Source organism: Lissotriton vulgaris, chromosome 4_1 (genome assembly GCF_964263255.1).
Source record: "Lissotriton vulgaris chromosome 4_1, aLisVul1.2, whole genome shotgun sequence".
Classification (NCBI taxonomy): domain Eukaryota; kingdom Metazoa; phylum Chordata; class Amphibia; order Caudata; family Salamandridae; genus Lissotriton; species Lissotriton vulgaris.
This window is the reverse complement of record NC_141691.1, coordinates 119,648,330-119,669,648: the sequence shown is the minus strand read 5'-3', so window position 1 is coordinate 119,669,648 and position 21,319 is coordinate 119,648,330. Positions and strand designations below refer to the sequence as shown.

Below are 21,319 nucleotides of genomic sequence, written 5' to 3'. Positions count from 1 at the left end.
AGAGAGAGAGAGAGAGAGAGAGAGAGAGAGAGAGACTGAAAAAAATCATGCTATTCTGCAGATCTCACCTGAACATAGAATATATTTTTTGTAAACCTTAATTATTATTATTAAATATGAATTCTATAATCTGCCACCATTGTAGACGTGCAGTTAACAGTGAAGATGAAGACTGGCATCTGACAAGGTGTAATAAATTCATGGTGGAGAAGAAAGACTTCCTAAGAAAAAAAAGATTGGTCAACAAAAATGTTCACATCACAAAGCCACCTATGTGGAAAAAAATTAAGCTACTGTTTGCGTCCTGGTCTTTTCCCTACAACTTAGCACCTTGTAGAGCACGACATATTCACCAAAACTAAACATTAGGAACCACTGGCCCAACTTAGGAAGCAAGATCAGAACATGTGTTCTGTGGCATCTCAGCACACAAATCATTCAGTCATTTGACTGAAGCAACATAACCCCAGGAAGAGAATTGGGAAAGAAGTGCTCACCCTTCCGACACCAGCTCAAGTTGGGTAGCTTTCCGTGAGTGAAGTCATGGCGAAGATTCACAATCCACTCAGGGATATTCATCTGCAAAAATAAAAAAAATAAAAATACAAGCAAACCTTTAAACAATCAAACCTAGCTGGACAGAGGTGAAAACAAGCTAACCAAACCTACTTAACAAAGACAAATAGTGATGGTATTGTGACTGGTCAAAAACTGTGTTGAGAAATGACTGTCTTAATATGACAGAGGTCTGGAGCCACTACATTCAAAGTTCAAACACAGTCTTCAAAGGTGCACTAAATTTAAACTAAGCCTTGATAACAGATCTCGTTGATGTACGAGAAACATTTTAATGCCTTCAAGAATTCAGCTTTTGAATGTGCAAAAATCCACCTCACTGTAATCAGACAGACACGAGATTATGGTTTTTAAGAAAAGTCCTAGGACCCAGTTCACAAACCAGTTTATGATTGAAAATGGCAGTATTTAAACCTATCAGGCATTGCAAAAGAACACTGAGCAGGCGTACATGGATTTACAATGGAATAATTGTATGCCAAGACTGCGGACAACCAAGCAGTAGTGAACCCCATGTAAAGAGGCTAGGGAGTGTGTGAATCAAGACTTCCTTAGATTGGGATGGAGTTTTTGAGCTTGTCAATGTCCACAAACTTGAACATTTGTGGCTGTCCATGAGCTCCCAGGCTACCATTCCCACTCTGAAAACGGTTGGGGGTTTGCTGCAGCAAAGGATTGGAGTAAATCCTCTTTCTCTGTGTGAAGGGGAAAGGAGCATAACCCACACGTCTTGGGTGAGGTGGAAAGAATTTGTTTCTTATTCTGCAAGTATCTGTCTGTAGCGGTTAGTGCTGTAGATTTACATGCTCTGCATACTGCCAGCTAGTTTTAGGCTTGGATGTTTGCAACTTGTTTTTGCTCTAAGACGTCTTTCGAGTCAAGGGGTATGATGTTACTGCTACTTTAGTTTGCAATGTGCATGGGCACCGACTCCATTATTCAATTGTTTTCCCCACATAGGGTGAGAGGAAGTATGGAGTGGAAAGTATGACAGTATGGTGAACATGAGTGTAGTGTATATAAGAAATAAAATGTTAAAGGCGAAAGGATACCTGTAGCATCCCGTGGCTCTCGGGTAGGTGTGTGGGCACATATAAATTTACATCACTACACGCTGCGAATTAATGCAAAGAAGGAAAATAACATACTCCGTCCATAGCATGCGTGGCTGGTGATATACATGATATGCATAGACTGTAAAGCAGTGCTCTCGTAGCGGTGGTCAGCCTGTGGATGGGCAGATGCATGAAACAAAGTCCTTAATACTGTTTAGCCAACGCTAGCTTGTTGATGTGCTAGGATGTCCACACAGTAATATTTTTATAAAAGTGTGTGGAGTTGACCATGGAGCTTTTTAACGAATGTCAGCTACGGTCATACTTCCCAGGAAAGTCATTGTTGTGCTCTTCTTCCAGGTGGAATGTGGCCTGAGAGGGGCGACTAAGGTTCTTTTGGTTTTAAGATAGCAGGCCTGAATGCATTTTACAATCCATCTGCCTTTGATAGGATGACCTTTATTGGGCATAGCAAAAGCAAAGAAAAGCTGTTGGGTTTTTCGAAAGGATTTGGTCCTGTCAATGTAATACATTAAAGCACATTTAACATTATATGTGTGAAGTGCCTTTTCGGCTTCCTGGTCTGGTTTAGGGGGAACACACAGAGCGCTACAGTTTGGTTGAGATGGAAAGGTGGTGCAACTTTGGGTAGGAATCTACGGTTAGTCCAGCGAACAACCCTATTGCTGTGAACCTAAAAGAAAGGCTCCTGAAGTATAAGAGCCTGCAATTCATCAATACGTCTTAATGATGTAACAGCTACAAGGAAAGCGATCTTCCATGAGAGGAATTTTATAGTGTAGTGGTTCTAAATGAGGGCACGTAAGCCTGGTAAGGACAACATTATGGTTCTAGACTGGAGCCAGATGAACCCTGGGTGAGATGATGCTTTTAAGGCCTTTCATGAAAGCCTTGATTCTGAAAAGTGAAGTCGGCCCTGCCTGTCTGGAGTTTGGGTGTCTGCTTTGGTTCTGTGCGGGACAATGCAGCCTGTTGGGGAGTTTCTTGTGGGGAGCGTAGTGATCCAAGATGGAATCCCACAAGAGGAGACTAAGGGAGGATTGCCGAAGCTTACGGAACATACAGAAGAAAGTAGAGGAGGAAAAGCATAGGCAAAGAAAGATCCCCAACCAGTTCATCCATACAACATTGCACATGGAGTATGAAAACCTTGTAGGCAAAGTTTTGGCATTTTGCGTTTTTGCAAGTGGTTTTGTGGGATGCCACCGCAATAGAAGGTGACCGGAAATGTGAGCTTGGCGGGGGATGTCTAGGATTAGTCTGCACCCTCGAGAAAGCCTGGCGAAAAACCCAACCACTGACAACCTGGCCACCTTCAAGAACGCCACCCGGAAACACCACCAACTGATCCGATCCACCAAGAAATCAGCATTCAAGGATCGACTCGACAACAACGCCCACAACAGCAAGGAACTATTCAACATCGTCAAAAGAGTTTACCAACCCCACCGCCGGCACCAACGACATCACTCCCTCCCAAGACCTCTGCGACTCTCTAGCCTCGTTCTTCCACAACAAAATCGCTGACATACATAACAGCTTTGGCGACCAGTCCACCCCACCCACCTCCGAACTAAAACCCCCCTCCAACAACCTTTGCGCCTGGAACCCAATCACCACTGAAGACACCATCTGCCTGATGAACTCCATCCACTCAGGATCGCCAACCGACCCATGTCCCCACCACTTCTTCAACAAAGCAGACTCCATTATCGCACCCCATCTCCGAGACGTCATCAACTTCTCCCTCAACTCCGCTACCTTCCCGGAAAGCTGGAAACATGCCGAACTCAGCGCCCTCCTGAAGAAACCTACAGCAGACCCCACTGAACTTAGTGCTGAGCAATGGGCAGGTTTCAAGTTCTATTTTATAGTAGGGTAAGGTTCTTCAAAGAGGCACTTGTTTGGTTTCTACAAGACTGCTTGTAAGGTCTACAAAAGCTAACAAAGAATTAGTAGGAGCAGTAGGATAATTAAATAGAACATGTTTAGGTGATCAGAAGAAGCTTTAATAGCGGTCTAAATATAACATGGCATTCTGTACTCTGCAGATGTATTGGAAGGCATTCTGTAAAATTCTCAAATGCAGAACATCTAAAACTTTCAGCAAGATTAAAACAAGGATTGGCAATGCCAATCGGCCCCACGTATATGTAGTCCGTCTAGATCAGTGTTTGCGATACTGTGAATCGATTCGATGGCAATTTTTTGGAGGGTCAAGAAAGTTCGAGCAATAAAGATGCTTTTAAATTCTGTGTTTATCTTGTCACATTTACCGTTGCTTCAAAGACAGAGGTCAAATGTCAGAATGTCAGGCCATGCTTTCTGACAAACTGCTGCTTATTCGTTTAATGGGCGATTGATGTTTACTTTTCTTTCTAGAACTGCAAAGTAAGAGGAGTTTTTAAAATGAATTGTGTGACAATCTTGCTAGAGTATAGAGAGTGTGAAAGGAAAGGCTGTTTTTCAAACACTCAGCAAAATGCAAATACATGTAAATGAACTGTAAGCATTCAGGAGCTGGGAAAGCAAAAACAAAACACTTTTTTTTGTAATTTGGAGATGTGATGGAAACAGAGATGCATAGAATCAAAATAAATCAATATACTGTACTTGGTGATGCATGAATGATAACTTTTCACAGAAACCCGATTTCCACATATTATCATTTGTGTGCTATATAGTTTTATCAGTAAAACTGTATGTTTGTGCAGTTAGTGGCAATTTCATTAAAACAATGTGCTGTCTATAAGTGACAATGCGCCACCACATATGTGCTTTAGTTACATTAAAATACAAGCATTTGCAATGCAATAGGTCTTGTATTAGTAAAAGTCTGAGCTATTGGCGTTGCAAATGATAATTAATTTTTTGGGGCAAAAAATATCCCAGCAGTAGCGCAAGTAATAAACGAAAATCCAGAAAGCAGGAAAAGGGTCCAGTACCACATTCTGTTACTACGTGTCCCTGTGGGGTTGTAAAGGGACCTCTATGATCCGTATAAGGTACTCCAACCTTAATGAAATTATAAAGTGAAAGACTGCAGCTCAGCATACGTTTCCATTTGTTTTTATTGAAAGTGAGATTTTTGTTAGCTTGCATGTTAAAAACGCACCATTGTGGTTTATTTAGCATCTTACTTCCAATAAAAACTAATAGGAATGTATGCTGAGCTGCAATTTTTTAAAATATAATTGAATTAAGTGTACAGTACCTTACGTGACTAAGAGGTCCTTCCATGACACCACCGGCGGAGAGCAAACTTGTAAAATGCTTGGCGGAACCGCGGGGATCCCACCAAGCATATTGCCGCCTCCTGACCACTGCAACACCGCCAGTGAATGGCGGTTCCCTGGCAGGCTGTGGCGGTCTGACCGCCTGAATCGTAATAGGGCGGTCAGCAGATCACCACTGCCACGACCCCTCGAGTCTGACGGTCCATGGTCTACCTAAAGGTAACAAAAGAACAAGAATTGCACACATTGCAAAACAGGCAAATTGGAAACATACCCATTTGTTTTAACTTGGTGTCATAGTACCTCTTAAGTTATGGTATTTGATATATGATATTAACAGAAGTCTGCACATAGCATGGCCTTAAAAGGCCACTGACATCAAATCCCAATAGTACAATTTTAGCTTCAGGTATTGTACCACATAAGCCAAAAGCTGCTTTTTAGATACTTAAAGTTATGCAGCATTCATTCAGAATCCGATCTGATTTGTATCCACATAAAAATGACTCATAAAGAGTTAAGATGCTGGGAAGTAACCACCTTGAAGAAAGAGGAGAACTGGTTTATTGATGGTAAAAGGATTACATGGAGAGAGGTACACGTAGAAATTAAGCAATACACCCAAGTTTGCCTACAGACAAACATAAAAGCCTAATATTCAAATTAGCAGTATCAGACACAGAAAATACGAGCGAGGGTTTGGATAGTGGACTTTCTTCATCAAGCTTATAAAATAATTCTTAGAAAGTGGCTAAAGAAAAAATCTGTCAAATAATCATGCCACATGAAAGGAAGTACCAGAATATAGCACAACTGTCATAAAAGGGGTGAATTTTAAACTAATGCAAACCTTTACTCAAAGGTTATTATATTTTGCTCCTGCCTCTCTACATAAGCGAAATCCGGACATTCCTAAAGAATGGCCAAATGCTTGGTATTTGGGGACTGGGGGCATATGATCTGGACATGTCCTCAACTTAAAGAAGGTTGGTATAAACCCCACGCACAGCTGCCACCCTTCAGGCCCTTGCAACTCTGGCTGGGGGCAGTAGACTGGTCTCTCATGTGCATCGGGCATAAAGAGCGGATCTCAATACAAGCCCGCTTCTGATCCAAGCCAAGTGGGATGCAGTATTAGAGGAACCCCTAACAGACTTCGAATGGGAAAGGGTGCATGAAGGGCTTAAACAAATCCGCTCCAATACGAGATTTAAACTCACCCAATTTCATGTGATTCATCAAACCTATTTGACCCTGCGGGTGCTTCATATAATATATCCAGATCGTTCTTCCTGTTACCCCAAATGTGGATATACAGACGCCCAGTTCTTACATATGGTATGGGAATACCCGAGGCGGCAATGTTGTTGGGACTCAATACTACAGAGTTTAAGACAAGTCACGGGATGGACGCTACCTCAGTCCATTAAAGAGATACTGTTGAGTCTTCCCCCCAACCCCATGGGGAAGAAACTTACTTGTAGATATCTCCAACCGGGACTAGTGCTGGCTAAGAGGAGGATAGTGATTCATTGGATGAGCGTCCAGCCTCCCAAGGTGGAAAGTTGGGCCAAAGATTTAAAAGAATAGGCAACAGCGAAATTAATACGAATGAAGAGAGTCAGGAGGGATGAAAAGTTAGAAGAGGATGCCAAAGCGTGGTATGTTTTGATATGGGAGGTCCCTCTGAGGGAGGCCCCCACCACGCAGAGATTGGGGAAACACAAATTGACCAAGTTGAGGCTGCAATAGAGGTGCAACAATCAGACACTCTCGCGTTGGGAACAGGGTAATGAATCCGACATTACGGGTGATTAGTTGAAGTCGCACATGGCAGAGTCGGAGCACTTATATATATGTGACCTGGGAGGGAAGATGCATGGAGGTGTTTATGGAGTTATATTATTATGATTTGTTTATTGAGAAACTTTCCACATTGTTTCTCTCCCTCTTCCCTTCTATGTTTTCAGCCTGCAGCCGAGGACTACTGTCCCTTTAAATCCCCGGCATTGTCAGATCAGGTGACGGTGTCACATGTCCCCGACCCCTTGAAGATGGAAGACGCCAGAGGAGACTCGCGTTCTTTCGGATGGATCGAGAACCCGAGGCAGGAGGAAAAGCTCGTGGAGACCTTTTTGGTGAAGCCTTGGAAGAAAGCCGAAACCCGACAGGTCCAGGAGGAAGACGCCGGACGTGAAGAACGCCTGAGTCCCGACGCTACCGAGCGAAGAACAGAAGGGCAGCCAGACCCCACCTGGCAACGCTGAGACTCCTGCCACGGCCCGGCGGGTCGTGGCTTTACAAGGTACGGGCCGCCTTGGTTTTAACTGGGGGTGCGTACGGGAAGATCAGAAGGGAGGGGGTGTAAAGGAGGGAAATCCCTGACGCCGTAATTGGAATCCTAACTGGGTTCCTATAGAAGACATCCCCTGCACTGGTGACGGTAACGGGTGAAAGCCCCCTGCACCCTTTGCTCCCCGCGACATTTCTTAGAAGGAAAATACCCTTCTTACGGTTTCCTTTCTTTCTTGTTTTTTATTTTTATGCTCCGGTCCACTGCGGAGTTGCTGAAATCAAGCCAACCCTTTACTCTCCAATCCATTGCTGAGTTGCTGAAGCCAAGCCAACCCTTACAGTGGATTAATCCCAGGATTCTTGACTATCTAGGGAAAAACTAAGGACAGAACTACAATTCCCAAGACTCTTTGTTTGACATACCCTGTTCAATAAACCAAAGTAACTGATACTATCCCTTTGTCCTGGTCTGCTTCTCCACTGCGCTACAACCGGAAAGCGGGGTTTCTTTCACAAATATTTTTTACAGTACGATTATCTATACTAATATAATAAAGAGAGAGCCCAAACCTTTGAGGCGGGTAATCTCAGGAACCACAGCACCAATCACAACACCCAATATAGCGTTGGAAAGGGCAGTTGCAGCAGAAGGACATAGGCTATGCAGACGCCCACCATATACATTTAAAAAGTAAAAGAACCGTGCCAGCAAAGTAGTCCCTTGTGGGAATGCCTGCGTTGTGCTGTGGGCGTGTGCTGGGGGCGTGACAAACGCTGGGGGCGTGTGGTACGTTCCGCCCTTCATGCCATGTCTCATATCGTGAGCTAATCCCACCCTGCTCCCTTTAAATACCCCTGCACCCATAATCATAACCCACCCCTACTCCTTAAAATACCCCAACACCCTTAAACACTAACCCATCTTAACCCTATAAATATACCCTGTACCCCTGTACCCCAAAACCTAGCCCTGAACCCTATAAATACCCCTGTACCTCAAAACCCAAACCTAGCCCTGAACCCTATAAATACCCCTGTACCTCAAAACCCAAACCTACCCCTGAACCCTAAAAATACCCCTGTACCCCAAAACCCAAACCTAGCCCTAAACCCTAAAAATACCACTGTACCCCAAAACCCAAACCTACCCCTGAACCCTAAAATACCCCTATACCCCAAAACCCAAACCTAGCGCTGAACCCTAAATATACCCCTGTACCCCAAAACCTAAACCTAGCCCTGAACCCTAAATATACCCTTGTACCCAAAACCCATACCTATCCCTAAAACTACCCCTGTACCCCAAAACCCAAACCTAGCCCTGAACCCTAAATATAACCCTGTACCCCAAAACCCAAACCTACCCCTCAACCCTAAAATACCCCTGTACCCCAAAACCCAAACCTAGCCCTGAAACCTTAAAATACCCCTGTACCCCAAAACCGAAACCTACCCATGAACCCTAAAAATACCCCTGTACCCCAAACCTAGCCCTGAACCCTAAATATAACCCTGTACGCCAAAACCAAACCTACCCCTGAACCCTAAAATACCCCGTACCCCAAACCTAGCCCTGAACCCTAAATATAACCCTGTACCCCAAAACCCAAACCTACCCCTGAACCCTAAAATAACCCTGTACCCCAAAACACAAACCTAGCCCTGAACCCTTAAAATACCCCTGTACCTCAAAACCCAAACCTTCCCCTGAACCCTAAAAATACCCCAAAACCCAAACCTAGCCCTGAACCCTAAAAATACCTTTGTACCCAAAACCCATACCTATCCCTAAACCCTAAAACTACCCCTGTACCCCATAACCCAAAACTATATCTGAACCCTTAAAATAAACAATATACCTCAGTACTCCAAAACATATACCCCTATACCCATACTTACCTTATCCAAAGATTTTTTTTAAACATGCTTTTACCATTCATGCATTTACAACAAATTTCGTTGTAAATGTATGCGTAGTAAAAGCATATCAAATGTAATGCCATGCGTTATAATGGCATTGCAGAGTCATGGTACTTTCGTAATGAAAGTATGCGGAGTGATGGTACGCGGAAAGAAAGTTGCGGAATAATGGGTGTTTACCCTCCCCCGGTAAGTACATTGGTGGCATGGCGAACCACATCTCCAGCAACATACTCATATTTTTTCACCACCCATTTGAAAAATGCACAGTTCTCTCTCATTGATGGCCAGAACTGACATACACTTTTAGACACACCTCCCGCCACAAGTTCTAGAATTGCGAACTTTAGAGCTGGGGAGCTACGTTCGTATATCGGCATCAGCTCAACATCCTGTGATTCCAGGCAAATCGCTTTGTCTCCCCGTGCCTACCACAAATGAATTTGTTCTTCTGTAATGTAAATTGTGCTCATGCCATGTTGTCGAGTTCGCGCTATATAATATTGCAAGGAAAAATAAAGTAGGGAAACTCGAGTTCACACACTACTGAACGCGCACTCTTAAGTGCCTCACCAGTGCACTGTGAATCGGAGCGTTTCACAGGCCTGTCACAGATAAGAAATGCTATCAAAACGAAATCCTACAAAACAGATTATACTACTGGCCGGCAGCAATTCATACCCGGACAACGTCGGGACGGGCTGCTAGTCTACAATAAGTGGACAATGTTAAGATTACATTTTACTGTGACTCTGAGGTTGTACGGAGCTGGGATTTTGTTGTATATGTACCGATTTTACGATGCTAGACGATTTAAACTCTTAATAAACAAGTTTATAAAAAATATAAAAAAATAAAAACTAAAAAAATGGTTGGTATAAAATGTTTAATCGGGTAATGCAAAGATTTAATAAACCCAGGCTCAATTTCCAGATTAATAGGATGTACTGCACATTTAGGTATAAACGGAATTCAGTGAGACCGTGGGGGTATATTGCAATTTTAGGTGGAACATCAGTACATATTACCCACAGGAAGGCAAAGTATCCATCTTTTTCTCAACGTGGGAAGACCATTTGCTGAAAATATATCATAGGGTCAAAATATACACAAAATGAATTGCAGCTACTAAGAATTTTAATCAGGTATGGATATTATTTTTTTTAAAAAGGGTGAACTGTTGTACGTTTTCTTGATATATTAAATATATAACAAATACATTTGTAATTTGGATTTGTAAAAAGACAATGAAATTGTATCAATACTACATTTTGTGGTGGAGTTGTTTTAGCAGATTTTAAATTAGATTTCATAAAAACTTATCTTAACACAAAATGAGAGAGGAAGGATTGAAAGGTCCACAAGACATCCCACCAAAGTAAACTAAAGAATGAAAAAATAGGTTAGCAAACCTATATTTCAGATATAGAGGGATTAATTGAATCACCATGGGTATCCTTTCTTAAAAGACTTGGAACCTTCATCCAGTACGGATGGCATCCTCTTCCTGAGCAGACATGTTTGTCTGAATGGGTTCAAAAGAAGGAGCTCTTTTGGAACCTGTCTTTGGTTGACAGTGAGGAGGATATTGTTGGAACACGGAATGTGGGATCCAATTTGTTTTATAATCAAACTGTCTGTGGATCAATTTAAAATCAATTTATTCAGGTGGCTTTGGCAAGATTAAAATACAAAATACAGGATGATTGGGACTAACAATTAGTCTGGCAACATGTTTTGGCCAACAGTTTGATTCCTCTCTCGGTATGTGGCCTTCCCCAGGACCCAGGTATCCCCTAAATCAGACCCTTCCATCTACAGGTTGAGATGTGTGCTGTGTAGGTACAAAATAAGGAAAAAAAGTAGAGATAGGTTTGCAGTTAAACATTTTTCCCAAATCATTTATAGGTAAGTAATTTGCTATTCATCTATGGCGGTCTTTCACCCTCCTCTGAAAAGTGTAGACCGTAAATAAAATACACAATTATTTTAATGCAATATAGTTTAATTTTAAACAATGGGACCCTTACCCTTCCTGAATATTGGATCTGATGGGGTCACTGTACAAATGTGTGCAAAGGAATACATTTCCTGGGAAAGTACATGGATTGTTGATAAATATTTAATAATACAGAGATTGAGGTTTACCTTTTGGCAGAAGTTGACAAATATTTTTGAGAGGCTACTTTTAGAAGGGCAGAACGATTCACAACACTTTATCCTGGGTGTTTATCTAAATAAACTAGCAGCCAGAGTTTTGAAGGGAGATGCATTAGCTACTTGATGGTGTGCCAGAGATATCCTTCTTCAAAATGGTGAGTGAAAATATGACAACAACATGTTTGGTATTTGGGATGGTAGCTGCAAGTCTGAGGGAAACATTGTCAGATTGGCCCATGAAGGTCTTTTATGAGGGGGAGTCACCCAGGAAAGAAAAAAGGCTAATACTACATGCCTGAAATAGATATTGATAGTCTGGGTATACAGAAAAATGAACACAGGCAGCATTTGGAGATTTGCAGTAAGATGTCAATGAATATCAATATGAACAAGATGGGCAATTTAACACCTTGTTTGAAAGTTCTGTTTTTCAATATTCATAAATAAATGCAAACTCTTCAAGTGCGGTCAATTTGATGTGTCAGCATGATACCATTATTACCTTTGCACATTATAGCTTTTCAGCCATACAGAGAGATGTAAAAGCTACATAAAGTACTATCATTAAGGTACTGATTAGGAGTTGCACAGTACCGGCGGGGTGGTAAAAACACAACTGTAAAAGCCAGTACCATGCATTAATACAGGATCCCAGCGGACACCTGCTTGGCTAGGTAAGGATTGTGATTAAAGTGTGCAATGCAAACACTGAAAGAAACCAGTAGAAATACAAGTCAGAATACTAAACCATGGCGATTGGAGGGTGGTCAAGTGACATCGAGAAAATATTTTATGGATTTCAAACCAACTCAGTCTACCAATGTTGGAAATAGATAAATGGTTCTGCATGGTCGGTCAAAGTACAGTAAGAATCAGATTGGCACAGTTAAAGTGTTGCTTTACGGTGTAGGATGCAAGAATAGCCGAAATGCAGTGAGTGGATTTCTATTGTGACTATGTCATGGTTCGAAGAGTGAAGAATGTGTGCCCATTAAGGTGTCATCAGATGAGAGTAAGACACCATCTGAAGAATTTAGGCCCATCCCTACATCGAACACTAGAGGTCATGCTCCCACACATACAACTAATGATGTTGCCTTGATATATCATTTAATATTTAAGAAATGCCAAAGTAAACATGTGACATGCAATGATAAGTTTGTATTCCATAATATGTACATCCTAACGTTATGCATGATATTGCATCATTCTTCAACTCAATATACAGCGCTCCATTGCGCGTTGGCTAAATTTGCAAACACCAAGGCAAACAAGTGTATTTTGAATTTTGTCATGTTGGAGGTATTGAGGTATTTGTTGTGTTTGGTGTTCCATGTTGTAAAATGTGGGCTTATGGTAACTGTCACAACAGAAGCTTTTAAAAGATCCCAGATTGGGGCAGACCTGAGGTCCGGGGCATTATTTGTACAATACTTTCAAATTATGACACAGTGACAGAAGCTGTATGAAACGGATTTGGTTCAAACCGGATGCCAGGCATTGACTTACTGCTGTTCTCAAAGCGGACAGTGTTTAGGCTCAGATATGGGTGAGTGAAGGAAAGTTAATATTCTCAAACAGTGTGTGGGTCAGTGCTTTTTTAATTAAGTGTATTTGATGGTAGAGATCTCCCTTACAACGTCTATAAATATCAGAATGCCTGACTGGGCCGTTTACTGTAGGCCAGTGAGTAAGGAAGCATAGTGTCCAAGCATAAACTTTGTCCTGGGGCCCCCACCACAGATCCTTTCAGGCAGACAGGATGGCAGCCTAGAATGCACACACTAACCGTGCTTAGTTGCAGTGCTTCACTATTTCAGAAAAATGAAGCAAGTAAATCTGGTGGGACTAAAAACGGAATCAACCTGGCACTTACCTCATTTGCAAGGCGACGCAAGGGAATAGACACAGTTTTCTGCTTCCGTTCTGTAATCAAGTTCACAAACCTTAGATGGGAAGAGAGAAAATAAAATCTCCTAAGTAAATTAGGGCAGCACTGCCAATGTTAGATTTCAGCTACGTCTGCACCTGCTACTAACGTCAAACTGGTAAACAGCAAAACAAATACTGTTGGCCAAGTAGTTTTTAAAATCAGAAAAACATGACGGGCAAAAGTGTTACAGAGAAGATGAAACCATGACCCACATATGGACTTTTTCCTACTTAAACAATCAATCCTGAGATGGACCAGTTGCTCCAAGTAGTAATAAAGGGGCAATGCTCCGAGATGCAGAGCTGCCACACACGTCAGCTATGGAAAATAGGGTTTTGACAACACCTTCAGTCTCTCCTTGTACTTGCACAGTCTGTATTTATATCTTTTTCCAGAGCAATGAATGAGGCAAGTTAAAACCTTTTCACAAGCCAACAATTTATTACAATTAAACCAAGCTTAAACAAGTTGGAAGACAAATATAAGGTGAGTATACAGTAAAAACAAAATATTACTACGAAAAGTACCACACAATAAAAAGGGCTAAAAGTTTATTCAAGAAAGATTTGATAAGGAATAGTGCTGTCTGTGCGAGAGATGGTTAGGTTCTTGGCATGCTGTGCTCTGGTCCCTCAGCATGGTATATTAGGGGTACACCATAACTACTGATTCAGCAGAACTGTACAGGGAGAAACCTGTGATTGGGTCCCATGGTGCCACTGTGGCTGTTGATGGGATGCAACCTCAGTCTTCTACCCTTGTTTGGTTTGGGGATTAGGCATCCATGTGGGTGCAGAGTGGGAGGTATTTTTGAATGATGCTCCCTACTACTCTCAGGCTTCTTCTGGGTACTGCGCTTCCCACCGGATGGGTTTCTCTACCGCGGGTACACCTGGTGGTCACTGTAGGGCTTTCTTGTGACTCCCAGGCTTTGTCCTGCTCGGTTCTGTCTGCAGTGGCTCACACTGGGAGGGTATCTGACTACTAAGGATTGTCCGTAGCTAGGCATCAGGTTTTTGGTCCCAAGGCCCGGTTGATATGTTCTCTTCTGTTTGTTGGTGACCTGTTGAACGGCTGACTGTCTCTCAATCTTCTACCACCATGTACTCTCCTTCCCTCATCTCCCCTCCCCACCATTAACTTCCCTTTCCTTACCCCTCTCACCTCTGCCGTTAATCTTGTCCTGGTGACAGTGGTGGGGCTGGAAGAGGACATTTACACTTGCTTTGCTGTCCCTTCAACGTTTGCTGTTACGCGATGTCTTGTGTGCATTCTTCCTCCCTTGCATACTGCCGTGTGATGGTTACTGTTTCTATCTACTTGTTTAAATTAATAAATAAATGTTGCGCAAATAACAAAGTTTAAAGTAACATTATAGGTAGGTGAATTAGTCAATCACAGCATTGAAGTTAAAAAAAAATAACTGAAACTTGCGCCCCCATGCACTGCTTATAACCGTACTGATGATGACACCGATGACATCATCCAATTAGTGTACTAGTTTTTTTTGTTTACATAGTGGCGAGTAAGTACCTGTAGGAAGCTGGCTCCTTATAGGATATATCAAATGAGATAGATAGTGAAAGGAGTCCAGGGGTTCCCTTATGAGTGGACATGGGCTTGCTCTAGTAATCCCAAGGTGCTCTTCTAGGGGGTAGTGTGGTCGAGCAGCCTTAGGCTTAGAGAGGAGTGTTAGACATCTGCATATACACACAATAATGAATATATGATGCCATGACTCAATAAGGAGATCCACACCAATTTATAATAATAACAGGTATCTTGATATATGTATAGGCACCAAAATCAATACAATCAGATAAGTACATTTTTCAAGAGAAATACGTTTCCAATTAAACCGTCTGAACTTTGTGCATTTTTCAAACTTTGCAATGTTATCCCAAGGAAGGAAAAACAAATATGGCATACGAGTTCTTCGCAGCAACTTATGAGACCAACCTCAGGGAGTTGAGGTGAGTAGCGGGCAAAGTCCAAGGCAGCTGATCACCTCCAGCGGTACGGGGGGGGGGGGGCCAGGTGCAGTGGTGCCAAACAGCGTTGGGTGCCAAATGCAAGTCAATGGAGGTCGGTATTTGCCAACAGATGCTGCAGTATCGGACTGGAAGACCCATGGACTGAACCAACAGAAGATTCAAGTCTTGTGATGCTAGGGAATGTAGGGACATCAATGGTCCTTTTATCCTCTGGCCGGGGCGGCCAGGTGCAGAGGGTCTTTTAGATGTCAGGTTTTTCCTGTCCAGGAGCACTTGCGGTTGAAGGGGACCTGTACGCTGAGGCTGCAGGCGACTTCGGAGAGTTTACGAGGGGTGAAACCACAGTGGACTTTGTTTCTGGAGGCTGGGGACCCCATGATACAGTTGGCCCACTACAGTCCGGGCTTTGCAGCTCGGGTGCAGAGGTGCTTTCCGGTGTTGGGGTTTTGCAGTCTTGGAGCCTCACAGCTCAGTCTTTGGTACCTGCAAGATGCAAGGAAACAGCTCCGCTGTTCCACAGGAGTACCTGTGTCTTTGGAGAAATGCTGGCAGTCCTCCCAGGCTTTGGAGGATCAGCAACTTGTAGGGCGAGACTACTTTGCCAAGTCAGTTGCTCCTTCTGCAGTTCTTGCTTTTGCAGCTCTTCTGCCCTTCTTCCTTTTGTCCGAGGGTGGACACACTTGTCTTGCCTAGCGAATGATCCTGCCTGTCCAGTTGCTAAAGGGCTCCGGAAAAAAAAGGGAGCCGATTTTCTCTCCTGTGAGAGAAGCCACATTTGCATAACAGAGGAGGTGGACCCTTTGAAGCTCATCCTGTGGCGGGGGTACAAAGCACTCTCTGACCGAGCAGGCTTGGTTTATGGCCCGAGAAAGCATAGGCCCTCACCCTTGTAGGTCAGCGACTCGTCTCTGGTGGCAGGCTGGCTAAAACCAGTCAGTCAGCACACCAGTGGCTGTTAGGTTTTCAGGGGGCAACTCTAGGTGCATCTATTATTAAATCCGACATTTGCATCAGTGGGGGTTCATTAATTTGAGATGTTTGATATCAAACAGTCCTCTTTTCAGTGACGCCATCATGTAGCTGTGAAACCTGTTTTAACCAGCGTCCAGCACATGCTTTTAAAATGACTTCCCTGATCCCTCGTACTCACAGTAATGTAAGTGACCAGTACAGTGCTCAGGCAGTTAGACCCTACATGCCAAATAGTGCACCCTTCCTTAGGGCGGTAAGGCCTGCTGTAGGGGTGACTTACTTATACTGCATGCAGCGTCGGCAGGCATGGCACACAGGCTATGTGCCATGTTGTGTTTATACTTTTGTCTGCACTGAGACACACAGCTTGCAGTGGCAATTTGTATGAGCTTGGTGAGGGGTCCCTTAGGATGGATCCTCTTTAGTACCTCAGGCCCTAGGTACCTGGGGTACCAGTTATTAGGGACTTACTAAGGGTACTAAAGGCATCGCCAATTGGGGAAAACAACTGTACAGTCTTGGGAAAGAGGTCTGGCACTGGGGCCCTGGTTAGCAGGAACCCACGACACTTGCAGTCGAAACTGCATTGTATATCAGGCAAAAAGGTGGGGAGATCACGTCAAAAGGGCACTTTCCTACAGTACCATATTACCTGCCTACCTAATTATGTACAGCCTGGGTCCAGCTAATGGGTGTAAATGTTTACAAAACACATCTGCTCCTAATGTACCAAAGGTGTGTAGAGGTATGGAACACGTTATAAATCTTTCTATTCAAGAGTAACTGTGTGCAGCTGACTGTTGACTTGTGTACGTTATGTTTCACACAAGTTTTTTGATTCTGCAGAAAAAGTTTTCAACAGAAACAATATTTCACATAGTGAATACTAACTTTTGTAAGCAACGTTAAGTTATTAGACAAAATCGTGTCAGCATGACAATTTCTAAAGGACATAAAAGACTTTGTGCACCAGGTACTAACCTATGTACATATGCTTGTTTTGCTTGAGAAGATAGGCTATTTGTAAAGTTTTCATCACAGTATGAAGGGTGCTGGTAGTAAGATGCTTAGCACACTCAGATCTTGGTTATTTTTTAGCAAACATTGTCTTTTTTGGCAACTGTTGCATACAGTGTACAGCGTTCTTAGTAGATACTTTTTAAAACTCTGCTGTGCGTTTCTCATGAAGGTTTAACAGTTTGCAACCAGTGTAGTATAGAGTAAACTCTCTCCCGAGCCTCTTTAGGCTCTGGGGACCCCATTCCTCAGGGACCCGCGTTCTTTTGAGGGTAAGGGGGCATGCAACCCCCTGCCCAGGCAGATTTCAGCCAGGGTGACCCCCTTCCCTGGGGCCCAGCATTTTTTAAAGTTTATTTTTAAGGGTGCATGTGGCCCCCTCCGCAGACTGATTTTGGTCCCAGGGACTCCATCATCCCCCACAACCCCTCCCCAGACTCAGCATTTTTAGGATGGGGAGGCCTTTGTGTTGCCCCCGCGGGACAATTTTGGTCTAGGGACCTATGGGGGCTGATTACGACTCCAGGGACCACAGCCCATTTATCATTTATTAGAGGGAAGGGAATGTTTGCGATGGGGGCCTCAGGCCCCCTGCCCGGGCCGACTTTAGCCCGGATTACCCCATCCACAGGCAATAAAAGGGACCCCATAGGGGAGCCCCAAGACCCGGCCCCAGCCATCTCCTCATATACAGCGGGAGCCGGCATTGCTCCAATCCCACAGGGAGCAGCTCCTACTGCTGCTCTCTGCGGGTGGGAGCAATATTTTGATCTGTTTCCTTGCCTGCATTTCTGACCAAAAGTCCGCTTCCAGACTGTGGAAGCATTTTTGAAGTTTACGCCAGCTTGGAGCAGACTTTGTGTTTGATCCCGGCTGGCAGAAGTTTTGAATTTGCTCCCACCAAGCGAGAGCAAACACAGGTTTCCATGTCCACATTACTGTAGGCAGGAAAATCAAGAACGAGCCTCCTGCCAAATTTGTAGTACTTCCATTTAACAGTTTTTACTTGAAGTATATGAAAAATTCATAGGGAATTTGTGTTTTGGGAACCCCCACATCCCCCTTCCCCCCTCATTTTTCCTCAGCTTCCGCTTGACAGATCACCTTGAAACTTTCCAGGAAGGAGCCGAGATGGATGAACTTTTTTCAGGGTCAGTTATTAGCAAACCAAAAATGCTCTTTCTATGGAAAAGCTACCGCCACTAGGTAATGTAAATAATTCCCAGCTTCTTGTTGCTCTTCATTGCCAGGAAAGGATAAACTCTGTGCTTTCAAGGCTGGCTTAATGTGGAGGTCAAGTGGTTGTTATGGTCTAACACTGGGCTAGATATTGACTTTTGGATTTCACACTTTCATAAAACCATGCTGAGAAACCAGTCTCCTTAGATTGACCAAGTCAGCGGTGACTTGTCTCAACTACAGCAACTAGACCTACTCTGCCCTTTGAGTTGCACTTCTGTTAAATTTTAAAACGCAAGGCAGGACCCTGAGACAACACTATTGACATTGCCATGGTCCACGAAATCAGATTCATTGTTCCATAATCCTTTAGGACGACTAATTCAGAGAAGTAAAAACACAATCCTTAAAAAATAGTGCTGTAAGTGCAAGGAGACACCTCGCCTTCTCTCCCTTAGCAGCTGTGGGAAAAGGGCCATCATTTGTTAACAACTCTAGCCCTACCTGTGTGAAGAACGATTCAGAAAAGGGGGTGGTGATGAACAGAGTGTCTGAATTAAGCAGACCACTCTTACCCAGTCCAAAGATCAGGGCTTGATCCATCACCGTTATTTAGCTCACTGGACCGGGTTATATGCAAATCAGTCTGTCCCTGGCCCAGTGCATCATGGGAACAGGGCAGACTAAACTACCAAGCAAATTCTTCACCAGAAAGGAGACAGGCTTCCGGGGACCGGTTTCTGGCATTTCAGCCGTCGTCGGCCCGGCTTGCTTGAATCCTGATGGTGCAGTGAGCAAGGGACTCATGTCGGAGTATACCCTGCCACACCTATAGTGGCCAGAAACGGTTGAGAAAACGGGGTGGTGATGAACAGAGTGTCTGAATTAAGCAGACCACTCTTACCCAGTCCAAAGATCAGGGCTTGATCCATCACCGTTATTTAGCTCACTGCACCATTCCAGCTCAGAACCTGGCTATATGCAAATCAGTCTGTCCCTGGCCCAGTGCATCATGGGAACAGGGCAGACTAAACTACCAAGCCAATTCTTCACCAGACAGGAGACAGGCTTCCGGGGACCGGTTTCTGGCATTTCAGCCGTCGTCGGCCCGGCTTGCTTGAATCCTGATGGTGCAGTGAGCAAGGGACTCATGTCGGAGTATACCCTGCCACACCTATAGTGGCCAGAAACGGTCTGAATTAAGCAGACCACTCTTACCCAGTCCAAAGATCAGGGCTTGATCCATCACCGTTATTTAGCTCACTGGACCGGGTTATATGCAAATCAGTCTGTCCCTGGCCCAGTGCATCATGGGAACAGGGCAGACTAAACTACCAAGCCAATTCTTCACCAGAAAGGAGACAGGCTTCTCTGGGAAGAAGGCATGCAAGGCTGGCCTGGACAGAGGATAACTCCCTAACAATGCTGCTTATTAGTCTGTTTGGGTGGGCTGTGTTTCCTTCCAAGTGAGTCCTCCTGTCCTCAGGCCGGGAGTGGAGCATTCTATTTTTCAAGTACTGTAGTTTAGCAGGAGTGGTGGGAGAGGGAACAGAGTGACACTACTATACATGCATGATCAGTTGCATGTATATGAACCTCCTGTAGGTTGCAGCATGAGAGTACAATAATTGATATATGGCGACTGAAGTTATGCGCTTGTGCAGTATCACATCAGAAGCATCTTCCCTCAACATTAAACATTGGGATTCAGCTCATGCAATCCCTTCTTAACCCGAGCACTGGACTCAAACGTCCCGGCAGGCACAGGTTACTACTCCCTGGTTAGCCTTTCAGGAAGACCTAAACCAGCTCTAGGGTGCATACAAAAATGAAAGACATGCTTCATCATGCACTAAATACTTAATTGCTAAATCCAATTGTTGATTGATTATAGTTAAATGACTATTTTATTTTATTGTTAAAGTAAAATCCTGACTTCATGCATTTCTGGGTCTTACAATTAAATCAGAACTTCAGAGTAATTAATCGTAAATAAAGAAGCAAACCTTGACCAGGACTTCATGCTAGGATCACGTGCATTTTGATCCACTGCTGAAGACAACCAGTACAAAATGAAAGAGACTAATGGAATAAACAAATCCGACAGACTTACTTAGAAATACAGTTAAGGCTGATCATTGCTTATGGATTCCGAGGTAAAACAAAAATAGCATAACAATATAGTTGGACAAAACTCTGCCACGTTATTTATTATCGAGCTCCTGGTACAGAAATCCTCGCAATGACATACAGTATCCCACCAATCCTGGTTACATTATCCAAGGGAAAGCAACACAGCTGCAGCCTACCTCTGCTCAAACCATGCATCTTTAATGAGCTACATGCATTTTCGGTCTTTTCATTGCCTTACCTCACCAAAGCCAATCCATACACCAGGAGAAGTGCATCCGACCCAGTAGAATTGGTCACATCCATGATTTTACAGCGAACCAAATCTGCAGTACACTCCACCGCAAAAGGCATGCTACTGCCATACCTAGGGTAGAGATGTGAATGAAGAATTAAATTAGGCAAAACTGTGCTTAGAAATTACCTCAACAGCAAAGAAGTAAATACAATATTTATATTGAAATATCTAAACATAATCGAAGGAGTGGTACAAAGAACTCTTTAGTATTAAAAACAAACATCTGACAATCCGTGCTTACAGCGTGCTTTGTCCCTCATTTTTCTATGTCAGGACCGGAGGCTCCGATTATGCTTCTCATTTCTTTGCATTTATTACACAGCAGCCAATAAAAAACACTTTCTCATAAAACTACAAATCCCATGAGCACTAGGTGCCCCACTCCATAGAGAATGTCACTATACAAGGTCTAACTGAGGTAAACACGTCATCTTTTTTTGCTGCTCCACAGCCAGTTAAGTGCCTTTCCCTTACTACTCTCTTTGTGTGGTAGTGTCTGCGTTTGGGGCATTGCTTTAAAATCTGCATGTATA

At 43.5% G+C, this 21,319-nt stretch overlaps 1 protein-coding gene across 1 annotated transcript in view; it reads right to left on the bottom strand.

The window, feature by feature from the left end:
- Positions 1-21,319, bottom strand: part of LAS1L (LAS1 like ribosome biogenesis factor) — a 402,245-nt gene that overhangs the window by 344,672 nt on the left and 36,254 nt on the right. Inside the window, exons 2-4 of the mRNA XM_086918369.1 lie at positions 20,730-20,855; positions 13,140-13,209; positions 498-579 (exon numbers count right to left, since the gene is read on the bottom strand). Of these exons, the coding sequence (XP_086774495.1) occupies positions 498-579; positions 13,140-13,209; positions 20,730-20,855 (278 nt within the window). The remainder of the gene's footprint in view (positions 1-497; positions 580-13,139; positions 13,210-20,729; positions 20,856-21,319) is intronic.